Source organism: Tympanuchus pallidicinctus, unplaced genomic scaffold, assembly GCF_026119805.1.
Source record: "Tympanuchus pallidicinctus isolate F22 unplaced genomic scaffold, pur_lepc_1.0 scaffold11, whole genome shotgun sequence".
Taxonomy (NCBI): Eukaryota; Metazoa; Chordata; class Aves; order Galliformes; family Phasianidae; genus Tympanuchus; species Tympanuchus pallidicinctus.
The window spans coordinates 9,217,180-9,229,391 of record NW_026294627.1 but is presented as its reverse complement, the minus strand read 5'-3'; the positions used below and the strand labels follow the sequence as shown (position 1 = coordinate 9,229,391).

Genomic DNA, 12,212 nt, shown 5'->3' with positions numbered 1-12,212 from the left:
TGCGGCGGCGGCGGAGGAGGAGAAGGAGGAGGAGGAGGAGGCGGCGGGAGCGCGGCATGCAGCCGGGGATGGGATATACAAAAACACAAAGGAAAAGCGGCCGGACTGCTCGGGGGGCAGAAGGCTGCAAGTTTGTAAGTGCAACTCTCCGCTTGTGATCGCTGGCAGAAGAGGGGCTCGGTGTTTGTTGGTTCGGTTCTTTTTTTTTTTTTTTTTTTTTTTTTGTCTCCAGTGCTTTTCTTGAAACTGTACTCGAAACTGTTCGCTGTCTGGGAGTCTACGGGAAAGTACGCGAGTTCTTTGCCTGGGGTTGTAGTTCGCTTCGTTATTGCTAAGGGGAGAAATAAGCACCGAAAGCGCTTCGGCTTTACCCAGCGGCCGAGAGAACCGATCGCACAGCGGCGGGCAGCGCTCCGGGACCCCGCGGAACCCCGCAGCGGCGGACGGGCGCAGCTCGAAGAGGAGCGGTGGAGCTAGAGCACAAAGACGGGACCGAGACCGGGACCGATCCCAGCCCGGAACGACGGACCGCGGGTTTCACCGCTGAGAAGCCGGCGGAGCTCCGAACCACACCTCGGGGGGGGCCGGGCGGCGCTCGGCGGTTCCTTTCCTCGCATCAATTTCCACTTCAAGAAATAACCCCCGCCCGCGCCCAAAATAAAATAAAATCAGTAAACCTGCCCGGTCCCACTCTTTCCCCGGGGAGCCTTCCTCCGCCCGGCGCTTCGTTTTGGAGGCAGCGGCTCCTTTGATTTTTATTTTTCTTCCTCTATCGGACCCCCCCCCTCCCATCCCCAGCCCTCAGCCACCGGAGCCCCTCGGCTGGGGCTGCCCAACCCTGATGGTGGCACAGCCGTAGCGGCCCCCTCTTCTCCCTCCCTCCAGCCCCGAGCTCCGCCGGGGGCCGGGCGGGGTGCGCGGGGGGCGCGGGGCCGTCCGCCCTCCCCTGGACTCGGGCCGCTGCCCCCGCCTCTTACCCCCCCCCCCACCCCCCCCCGCCTCCATGTGGCAGTGAGTGCGGAGCGGACCCGTCCGCAGGGCCGAGGAGCGGCAGCGAGCGATGGGCGACACGGCTCCCCCCCAGGCCGCGGGGCTGGCGGCCGGGCTGCTGGGGGGGGGCCCGGCGGCGCCCCGCGTGCACAGCGCCATCGTGGAGCGGCTGCGGGCCCGCATCGCCGTCTGCCGCCAGCACCACCTCAGCTGCGAAGGACGCTACGAGCGGGGCCGCGCCGAGAGCTCCGACCGCGAGCGGGAGAGCACCTTGCAGCTCCTCCACCTCGTGCAGCAGGGGCAGGGAGCCCGCAAGGCCGCCAAGCACCCCAAAGCGGCCGCGGGAACAGCGGGAGGAGGAGGAGGCGGCGCGGCCGCCCCGGCCGCCGCCGCCGCCGCCGCCGCGCCCCCGGACTACCACCAGCACCTCCTCAGCAACGGCGGCATCAACGGGGAGCAGCCGGCGGGGGAGCAGCGCGCCTCGGCCCTGCTGGCGGTGAGTCACAGCGCCCCCTACCGGCGGGAGGCGGCTCTCGGCGGACCCCCGGACCCCGAGCCCCCGCCGGCCCTCGGGCGAGGCGCGAAGGTGGGGCTGGGCCCGGCGTGCCCCGCAGCTTGAGGCGAGGGATGAGGGGTGGGGGCCTGGAGAAAGGCGTCCCGCGTTCCTGGAGTTGGGACTGTGGGGGCTGTAGCCCGGCGTGTGGTGCCAGAGGCAGCCCCAGCAGCTCCACGCCCAGACTCCAGCGATGTGAAAACGCGGTCTGAGCTCCGTGCCGAGCTCCGTGCCCAGCTCCGTCCCAGGGCGTCGGGCAGCCGGAGGCGGCCAGGGCAGCTGTGTGCCAGTGGGGCAGCGCTTGGCTGCTGCGTTCGCGTTGGCTCCATCAACATTTATGCCTCACATTAGACAGGCTGAGCATCTGAGTGTGTCCTTTAACCTCATTACCTCTGAGGTGGGCAGAGCTCATGGCGGTGCCCTACAGCCACCGAGTTACAAGGGTTCTCCAGGTTGCAGACAACGCACTGACCTTTTCCAAATGGAAGTTGCTCTGGATGTGTCTCAGCCCCATCTCCTGTTGCTGTAGGATGAGCTGCGCTGTGTCCCAGCCCGTCCTGGGCACCCGTGAAGCGCTCAGAGCCCCAACAGGCATGAGGCTGATGTGTGAGCAGCCCAACATAGGCTGCTCCCTACCTTGAACCTGTCCTTCTGAGTTTCTGACCGATCCTAACCAGGGATCTCCGTGGTTACTTTCGCCCCTTTTGCTGCCTTGAGTGGGGTGGTGACGTCAGTGCCAACGCTATAACATTTTGTCCAAGGGGAGCCAGGGTGCTTCCACCTGACTCTGGTGTACAGATTGCATCTCCTTGCGTTCCTTGTCACAATCAAGAAGGCCGTTATCTTATTTTTCCAGTGCATATTAATGAAATGCTTTGCACTTGTCTTACAGGAAGAAAAAAACAATAAGGCTTTTGCATAACAATGTGTGTCCCAGAAAACTCCTTTTTCTGAAGTCAGGCAACAGGCCTGTGTGTTGTTCTTTTTATTGTTTTTTACTATCTGTTACTATTATTATGAAAGAGCTGAAGGCAGCTGCTTGAAACTGCTAAGTGAAACAGCCCCAAAGAAAACACGTACAGGTTTTCATCTTTTCAGCAACCAGAAGGGCTGCCTCTGTTTCTTAGAGGGCTTGTTACCCCACTCTTTGCCAGATGATGATGCCAGCACAGCCCTTGTGCCGTTCTGCATGTATCTGATGAAGGAAGGCTCTGCTGAAGCACCCCTCATTTTACATGCTTGCATTCAGTAATCCTGCTGACAAGGTGTGTGACTTCACCCAGCGTGACGATGGGGCGCTGAGCCACGCTTCGGCACTGCAGAACGGCTGGCTCATGGAGCTGCTCCGCACTGATGCTGTCACTGCGCATCCCACTGCTCCACGCAGCAGTTTCTCACGGCTGCTTTGTAGGGCTGCCTCGCTGAGGAGCAGAGAAAGGCTTTGGCTCTAAGTCACAACTCCATGTAATGAAGGCACGTGTTCTCAGCACTCCTTAGAACACTTTGTTAAGTTTGACTGAATAGGATGAATTCAGATGGTCGAGGGGCATCCACCAGGTAGCCCAGCATTGTGTTCCTCGTCTCGAAAAGTCAGAGAGCAGCAAAGGGCCGGAAATGGTGGGATGTTGCTTTTGTTCTGCCTGTAGCTGGAGGAGAAATGTGCTCTACCAGGTATCCCGAGGGCACTTGCAACAGGAAGGATGAGACAGAGTGAGCCCATAAATAGATGGGGAAGGGACATCTATGAGGCTACAGGATCCATCCTCTGCGGGTTGTTTCTGAAGGGGAAATCCGGTGGAAGCCTTATTTGCACCGATGGTTATTCCTATCATTTCTGGCCTTTTGCTGAGAGCAGATGGCAGATCGGAGGCGCGTGGGGTCCTGGAACGTGGCACGGTTCTGAGCCTCAGCTGTGGGAAGTGCAGCTCTGGCACGACGAGGCACAAGGTGGGAGCGTGTGAGAGTCTCACGCTGAGGATGTGAGGTTTGACACATCTCTGACTCCACGGGGGGATTGTAGAGCTCCACCTGCCTTGCTGCAGCTCCACCAGGTTAAAAAAAACTCAGCACAGATAAGCACGAAGGCGGTCGTAGCTCTCTGGGGAGCTCTGGTTATCAGGGCTCTCTTTGTTCTGCAGAACCCAAGATTGTCCCCATGCTTCCTCCAGTGAGAATAGCCGGGCTGTTCCCCTCGCTTTGCAGATCCCTTTGCTCTTGTTACAAGCGCGCCTGCCACGTTTGGTGGCACAGGATGGGTCGTTTACATAGCTGGGCTCCAGAGTAAATATTTGACACTTGATAAGGTTTGAAACAGAGTTCACTTGAACATATCAAAGAGCTTAAAGTGATAATCTGATGTTGTTGATGCTATTATTTGATAATTGTCTGTTCCCAGCGGACAGTTTAAAACCAGCAGAAGAGAGACTTTGGAGTGGCGTAGGGTTTGGGCTCAATCTGGCAGCATTACTTTGCTTTTTGAGAAAGCATCTTTGGCAGCAGCATTTTCTAATTGGAGAGCGGGGACCAGATTTCTGAGCTGGACTGATGGGTGTGGGTGCATGTGGAGAAGAAATTTATTCTCCTGGACACGGCAAGGAAAGCTTTTGTGCTTTCCGCCTCCCCGCATTTCCCAAGAGCTGACATTTGTTTATTTGTGTGGTAGTGTTACTTTTCATGGTGCAGAGTGAAACAGATAAAATATTCTGTCATTCTTTTATACATACATCTGCGTGTATATATCTACACCCTCCAGCACTTAGCTGTTTATATTATTTACGTTCTGTATAAACTGTTAGCTCTGGAGGGCATTCCTCAGTGGCTTAAGCATCGAAGGGTAATACCAAGTTCTTGTGCCGGGGTTGCAAGTCCCCAGTGGCCATTCCGTTCCTTCATTTTTCTGACGCCGTTTCTTTTGCTCTGTGCAAGCCAGGAGCTCTGCTTTTCAGGCATTGGTGTATTCTGGTCAGGTTGTTGTACTGCAGCCATTGCTCTGGTGGCTGACATCTTGCTCTGAGCGTGCTAAGCGGTGTTTGTCATCAATCCCAGTCCCAGGTGACTCGTTCTATTTGTGCTCCTCTCGTAGTCTCACTGAATTTATCCTTATAATAAGGATTGTTACTGTATTTTGTGAATGCGGCCTGCTCCCCGGGTGAAAAAGAGAAGGGGAAGAGGGATGTGGGTTAATTCTTTCTGTCCCCCTACGTTCTCAAAAACAGCAGTACAAATCTGGAAGAGTCGTGGGTTTCTCCCCAAAGACATCAGTGGAATTCAGGGATATCCATCCATTCTGAGAGCCAGGTTTCACAGAATCATAGAATAGAATATCCCAAGTTGGAAGGGACCTGTAAGGATCGTCGAGTCCAACTCCGGGCGATTCTGACATAGTCCTTGGACTCCTGCATGCTATTGCTGGGAGGGCATTCAGTGTCCTCTAATGTTAATAACTCACCAAGGGACCTTGGCCATCAGACACCATGCATAGGTCTATATAGGTCTGTAGGTCTGTAGGTCTGTAGGTCTGTAGCTCCCATCCTACACAACACCTGCCTTCTCTGTTGCTTGTAAAGGTTTGTCTTGTAAAACCTTGACTGAGGTTGTTATTTTTTGTGGAGATCCTATGCTTGTTTAAGAGCCGAGAAGCCCTGATATTGTTTCCTAATCTTTTTTTATTAGCAATGTACACTACATTTTTTAAGGTTTGGACTATTGTGTGTTGGCATCAAAGATCCTCAAGTATTTTAAATGGAAGGATTTGTGTGCTGGTATTTGTAGCCCAAATTTACACTTCCTGAGCGTCTCTGGTACAGTTTGCGCCTTCTTGCCAGTGGGCTGCCAGGGCATCCTGCAGAGCAGTTGCATTTTCTGGTTCTGGATGTATGTAATTTTTGGAAGCTGTTTGTTTGAAAGCGAACTGAGTGAGGCAACCAGCCATGGGGTGAAGCGATGTTACGGTGCGGTGAGCAAGTGGGGATTAAAGCACAGACCATTCTGCAAAGCTGGGGTGGGATCTTTGGAGAAACAAAGTTTGGTGCCAGGGTGACAAAATGTTCTGTTTTTGAGGTGGAGGACCGCTGTCTGCTCCTTGTGCTTCTGCGGGAGCAAAGCTGGGTTTGGAGAAAGGCAATTTCTGTGGCTGAGTCAGATAAAATGAGTCACATTGCCTTTGTGGGTAGAAAACTTTGAATTGCTGTCGTGGGCCTTTTTGCCTGCTGGGAGCCATTTGGTTAGGATGGACCTGGGCACCGCTTAAGATCCAAGTTCCCCTTGGCTATGAGAACATTGTCTGAACCAAAATGAAGGCAGCTCCCTGGAGGCAGCGTAAAGGTTATTGTTTAATGAAAAGTTCAGCAAGAGAACTTGTTAAGTGTCTGCTAGTTTAGGAGCCTTTTCAGCCCTAATTCTTCAGTCAAATGGTTTACTCTGAAACTTTTTAACCTTTGAATGCATTTAATGAAAGTTTCCTCCTTTCTGCAGTTTCTGTAGTGAGTCCCTTGTGCGTAGCGCTGCAATGACTGAGTAAAACAGCTTCTGTTTCTTCTATGCTGAGAAATGTGACTCCAGCAAAAATGTTAGCTGCTCTGTGGGAAAATCTGAACCTTAGAAAGGTACATCTGAGTCAGAGAAGTTGCTTTGTCGAAACTTATCTCACTGTTATTGCTCCTCCTGTGGCAATGAACGCTGTCTGCAGAAGGCCAATGTGGTCTTCAGTTAGTCTGCAGTGACCAAAAAAACCCCAGTAAGTGGGTTAGTCAGTTAGCAGGCTAGGAAAGACCATAACATGCCTCTCTTCCTCTTAACTGCTGACAACGGTCCTTTCCACCAAGGCATCAGCAGAGGCCAGCGTATTCAACTTAACGGTAATAAGAGACAGCTATCTTCTGTTGGGTTTTGTTTTCTTTTAAATGAAAGCACATCCTCAGATTTCTCATGAAAAGCCTCCTGTAGCTGCTTGAGAGCCATGTGAATTTGTAATACCTTGTCAAGTTCTTCCAAAGTAGTCTTAGATGCAGGTAATCAGTCCATAATCGCACTGAAGTGTCAACTCTGACACCTATCACAAACTACCTGCAGCTCTCAAGGAAGAGTTTCTTAGGTGTGTGCACTGTAATCTCAGTTTCTACTCAAGATCTTTTTGACAGACTACTCCAGTTATTTCACTTCTGTAAACCTCAGTTTCCTCTATGAAAAATACTATTTATCACCTTGCTAAAGTGCACTGAAATCTGATGGTGAGTTTTATGGCTTAGAAGCCACATTCATTATGATGGAGCCTAAGACAAAATATTTGAAAGTCTGCCTTGGCAGAACTGCAGGCCATGTCTATGAGTTGATGGCTTCTTATTCTTTGACTTCTGTGTCTTGAGCCCTCAAGGTGTGCTCAGGTCACCTTTTCAGCATTTGTCCCACAGGGATAAAGATGGAAAAATAAACCCAAATGAGTCTTTTACATAATGACATGACTCCCAGAGCTGGGTTTTTATATGAGGCAACATGTTGGCCAAGATTCACAATGAAGGCTCAAGACATGGCAGTTCCTCTTCTTTTGCTGTCCCTTCTCTTTAGGAAAGAGAAGTTTTGCTTTTTGGTTGTTTTTTTTGTTTGTTTGTTTTTGTTTTATCATAACCTTAAATATATGGTTCATATTTGTATTTCTTTTTGCTTTACTTGCTCTTAATTCTACATTGGTTTCTACTCCAATTAATCTCCCAGTTAAGTCAGCTGTGTCCAAGCACTGCATGTGCTTGATTCTGTGGCAGACTGGAGCAGAGTGGGACTGGAGCTGACAGCCTGCACTGCAGTCATCTGCTCTTGATGAGGCTGCAGCTGCACCCCAGCAGCGGCAGGTGGGAGCCGCTTGGTCCTGAGTGCATTGCCTCCATCTGGTAAGAGGATGATACTGTAGTGATGGAGGAAGGCTTGTGACTGTGGCTCAGGTGGGAGGAAGGCTCAGAGATATTTCTTAATTGAGTGACGTGAGTGCTTATTGAAGAATTGTTATATGTATGTATTTAATTTGCAAATACATGATGCCCTTGGCTTCACATACAAGTGGTGCCATTTCCCTGAAGTAGTTCCTTTCGTTTGGAAATGGCTCCTTAGCTATTTTTGGCTGTGTCACTGGGTTGTCGTGATGCACTTAAAGACAGCTGAATCAAAGTGCAGAGAAATCGGTAGCAATTAGAAATTGGCATGAAAGTACTTGTGACACAGTGAGATAGCAGATCTTACAAAGCTGTTTACCTGCTGCACAAGCCAGAAGGTGCCTGAAAGAGCTGGTGAGTTCTTGGACTAGCGGGTGAAACCAAGAAGTTCCATTTTGGCCGTTCTACTTTGAAACAAGTATAGAATTGTGCAACAGTCATCGCTGGAGCACCCTGGCTTCATTGCAGTGCTCTACGGACACCTCCCCAGAGTAGGTGTTACAAAACATCCAGTGAGAGCCGTGCCCTCCCCTGCATACCTCAGGGCCTCGAGAGACAAGATAGACAAAGAGTGGACGCGGGAACAGAAGCACGGAAAGGTCAGGTGTCTTGCCCAAGGTCAAACGGCAGGTCAGTGGCAGAGCTGGGAACAGAGCCCAGATTTCCTGACTCCTAGTCCAGCACTCTATTAATCATCCTTTTGCTTTGTGTTACTGTCCATAGGAAATGTGAGGAAGACTTTCCGACAGCTTCAGAGTAACTTAGTTTTGGAAACTATTGATCATCAACACACTATTGAGATAAAGAGTTCATGCACTGGACGTGTACACAGGGCACTCAGAGCAGCGAGCTGTAGGTATCGACGCAGGAGCCGAAATGCCATATTTCATAATCCCAAACATGTATCCTTACTTGGTCTTTTAAAATCTTTTTCCCCTTACGCTGTGTACAAAATGGTTTGTTTTTACACAGTTACTCATCACATGTAACTCCTACGTTGGTGCTTACCCTGTAAATTATTTCTTTCTTGAAAACGAGTTACGGCAGTCATTTAGTTAGCAGGACTTTCCTTCTCCATGGAATTTACCGATGAACTAATGAAGCAGTCAGAAAAACAGAGTCAACAGTCCAGAGTCACTTCTAATTCTTACGTGTTCTCATTCCTCACCCTACGATGTATTCAGTTTTCGAAGACTCCTAATGAAATTATCTTGATCACAAGTTAATTATACCTGTAAGATATTTTCTTTTTCCTCCTAAAAATTTTGACTCGAGGCAAAAATCTGGCTGCTGTGGTAATGACTTACTGAGAGTCTCTTGTAAACAATAGTATAATCACTTTCTTATAGTCATGGCAACAGTGTTTAAGCAATGAGCTTACTGAACACAATGTGCACTGTCTCCACTGAATAGCGATCACTGTGCTGAAGTGTATGCTGCTCATTTTCAGAGGTCTCGGGGATATAAATTATTCAGCAATACAACACAGCTTCAGCAAACGTTTTTGAATTTGTTGCATTTTGTATTAGGGAACGAGGGCGCTCAGTTGTGCTAGTGGTGCTGTGGTTAATTCTATTCCTGCTGGATTCAGAGGTGTCTGTCTTGAGCCCTTCCAGAGCTGTGCTACCTGTTGGCTGGGCAATGCTTCCTCCATTCTGCAAAATCCCTGACGCGAAGGGCAGAGGGGCTCAGGAGGATGCATGCTGTATGTGTTTGGTGTGAGAGGAGGTGACTAGGTCCCAAATAGCAAATTTGTTCTATTAATCAGAGGGTTCGTTCTACCAGGGCAAATGCCTTCATTGGCCCAGAGGGTCACCTGGATTCCTGTTGGGTAGGCTGGGGAGACACCTTGGAGAGTGGATGGCTTCACAGGAAGCTTTGGAGTTGAACTCCCAGACAAGGAGTTGCCTTTGACTTTTCTGTTTATTTTGTTCTTTACAGTTCTCCCATTCAAATAACTAGACCTGGAGGAAAGACCTTGCTGGCAACAGTTGTTGTTTTGGGATGAGTCATTCCACCAGATTTCAGAAGAGCCACCCTAGTGACAGTTGGCGAAAATGCTGCATGGGCTGTTCAGTTTATGTTTTTCACTTTGGAAAATCAGACCATACCTTCAGGATTCTGTTGCTTTAGAAACCATCTCCAGACACTCACATTTTTTCTTTCCTTTTTTCTTTCCTTTTCCTTTCTCTTTCACTTTTCCTTTTTCTTCTCCTCTCCTCACTTCTCCCCTCTCACATCTCATTTCCTCTTCTCCTTCCCTTCTTTTCCTTTCTTTATCCCTCCACTTCTCCCCATCCATATCCCTTTCCTTCCCTATCCCTTCTCCATCTCATCCTTTTACTGTCCCTGTACAGTCCCTTCCCAATCTCTATTCTTCTTCCCTTCCCCGTCCCCTTCCTCTTTTCCTTCCTGTTGTCTTTTCCTTGTTGCTGCGGTATCTCAACATCTGGGTCTTCTAACGCTATTCTCATCCAACTGGCCTCTCCTGTAGCCATCTGTGGATGTGACAATGTGGAACATCAGCCTAGCACAGGATGGCCTAGCACAAGCTTGCTAGTGAGGGTGGTGAGGCACTGAAAGAAGTTGCCCAGTGATGTGGTTGATGCCCCATCCCTGGAGACTTTCAAAGGGAGGCTGGATCAGGCCTTGGGTAACCTGATCTAGCTGTGATGTCCTTGTTCATTGCAGGGAGTTGGACTAGATGGCTGTCATGATCTCTTCCAACTCTGAAGATTATGTGTATCTATGATTTCTGTTGATTAGTCCATTTTGCAGTCAATTACTCTGTTTTCTAAATAAATGCATTCACTTTCTTTCTCTAATAGCTTGTGATTCTGCATTCTCCTGAACTGGATCTACTTGGTCTTCAGCATCGGGCTGCTTACCTTCTGTGGCCTGGTTCCTAGAAACAGTTATGCATGTGCCTTATTGTGCACACATGGGTAATCACACTGAAGTCAAGACAAGTTAAGCAAGTTAAGAAGTTAAGCAAATCTAGAAGTACTGCCAGGATTTAGTTCTCGTTCAACAAATAGGTGGCCAAAGCCCAGTGTGTATTACCAGAATAAATCTGAGTTCAAGAGTAAGAAGCATATTAGTTATCAACTGACTTGTTCCTTTAGCACAGTAAATTCAGTACTTTCCATGTTTCCTGCAGACCCACTTACCCTTCCATTTGCACTCATTTTTCCTCTTTGCTGCTCATCTCCCACAGTGCTGGAGCTGCCAGCCGCACAATCCACTTTAAAATGATCAGAGCTCCAACATTTCTTCTTTCCTACCAACTTTGTGCATTGCCATCATGGTTCCTCGGACAGATTTTGGCCAGCTTTTAAGGAGAGAGAGAGTCACAGCATTTCAGGCCCTCGTTTCCAAGTGCAGTATTAAATATAATCCTTATAATTATAGCAATGCCTCTTGGACCACTGTAGTTCAGGCTATGTAAATATGTCATCAAAAGCTCTCTTTCTTGGGAGCTGGAACTCAGTCTTGTTGATTGAGCTGAAATCAGATGGCCAGCAGCTGCAAACACACTCTGTCCCCACCCCCTGCCTCCCTGTTTTTTTCCTTTTACCACAAAATCCTCTTGATTTCTGTTGAAGTTGTGACTTCACAGAGCAGAGATAATGGCTGAGTTATTCTGAGCCGCCCTTTGGCTATGTCCTCCGAGGATACCTGGGGGCACGAGCTGTTCCCTGTGCCCATGCCGAGCTCCAGAGCAGGGAGGATGCCGGGTGTTGGGACTCATGGGATGCCTTTAGGGTCACACAGCAGCTCACACCTGGGCTGCGGGGCTGCCATGCGATCGGGGCTGGCAGCACTGCAGTGCTTTCTGTGCTCGTGGCCCTAGCCGGTTGCCATACAGACCTCTCTATTCATCCGAGCCAGGGTGCCAGGACCAAGGCAGTTCCCAGCAGTGGTTTGTGCTGAAAGTTTAGCACAGGCTTATGTAGCCCCAGGGGACTGGGGTGTGGGGGGGAAAATCCGCTTGGGAAAAAAAAAATAAATTGGCATCCAGGAGTTGCATAACTCAGTGCTGTCATTTTGGGTACTTGAAAAACAAAACAAAGCCCCAGCATTCATAACCTGAGATATTAAGGTTTTTAAAAGTGCCACTTGCCAATACACAGTAACTACTTTTCCTAAGGCCTTTTACTCCATGTATTTACAGGTGGACCAGAATAGCTCTGCAGAAGTTAATCCAGTCTGCTGAGTAAACAGTAGGTACTTCTGTAACTTGCTATATATACCAGCTGTGTGTAAGGCCTTTGGCACACATTTGTAGCCCACACAATGCATGTGAGGGCCCCTGACAGAGCTGGGATGGCTGCTGAGGTCGATAACCCCTCCCTGTTGGATGTCTGCTCATTCTATCAAGCCCATGAAGGGCAACTGCTTTGGATGCCCAGCGTGTCAAGAGGTTGCTCACTGAAAAGGCCCTTTATGTGGTTCTTTGAGCCCTCCCTCAGGATGTGCGGACTGTGCTCGGGTCTCTCAAAGCACAGCCTCTTCAACACAGGTCAGGAGCACTCTTTAGCACAGTGTCACATCGCTTCTTTTGGTCACAAAAGTCACACGCATCCCCTTTCCCTGGAAAAGTCCTACTCTGCCTCCATTCCCAGTCCTGTTAGCCATTCCTCCTCCTCCTCTCACCTGGGTAAATTCCCCTCCTTTGTCTCCTTTCATGCTCCCAACATGACACTGCTTCCTAGCCCTGTTTTTTCTAGCTTGGAATAAAGGACCAG

General features: G+C 49.7%; 1 protein-coding gene across 1 annotated transcript in view; it reads left to right on the top strand.

Moving 5' to 3' along the window:
* Positions 1–535: 535 nt before the first annotated feature.
* The window catches only part of MAML2 (mastermind like transcriptional coactivator 2), a 209,714-nt gene continuing 198,037 nt past the window's right edge, over positions 536–12,212 (top strand). The window contains exon 1 of the mRNA XM_052670909.1: positions 536–1,486. Coding sequence (XP_052526869.1) covers positions 1,061–1,486 — 426 coding nt within the window. The 5' untranslated portion in view covers positions 536–1,060. The remainder of the gene's footprint in view (positions 1,487–12,212) is intronic.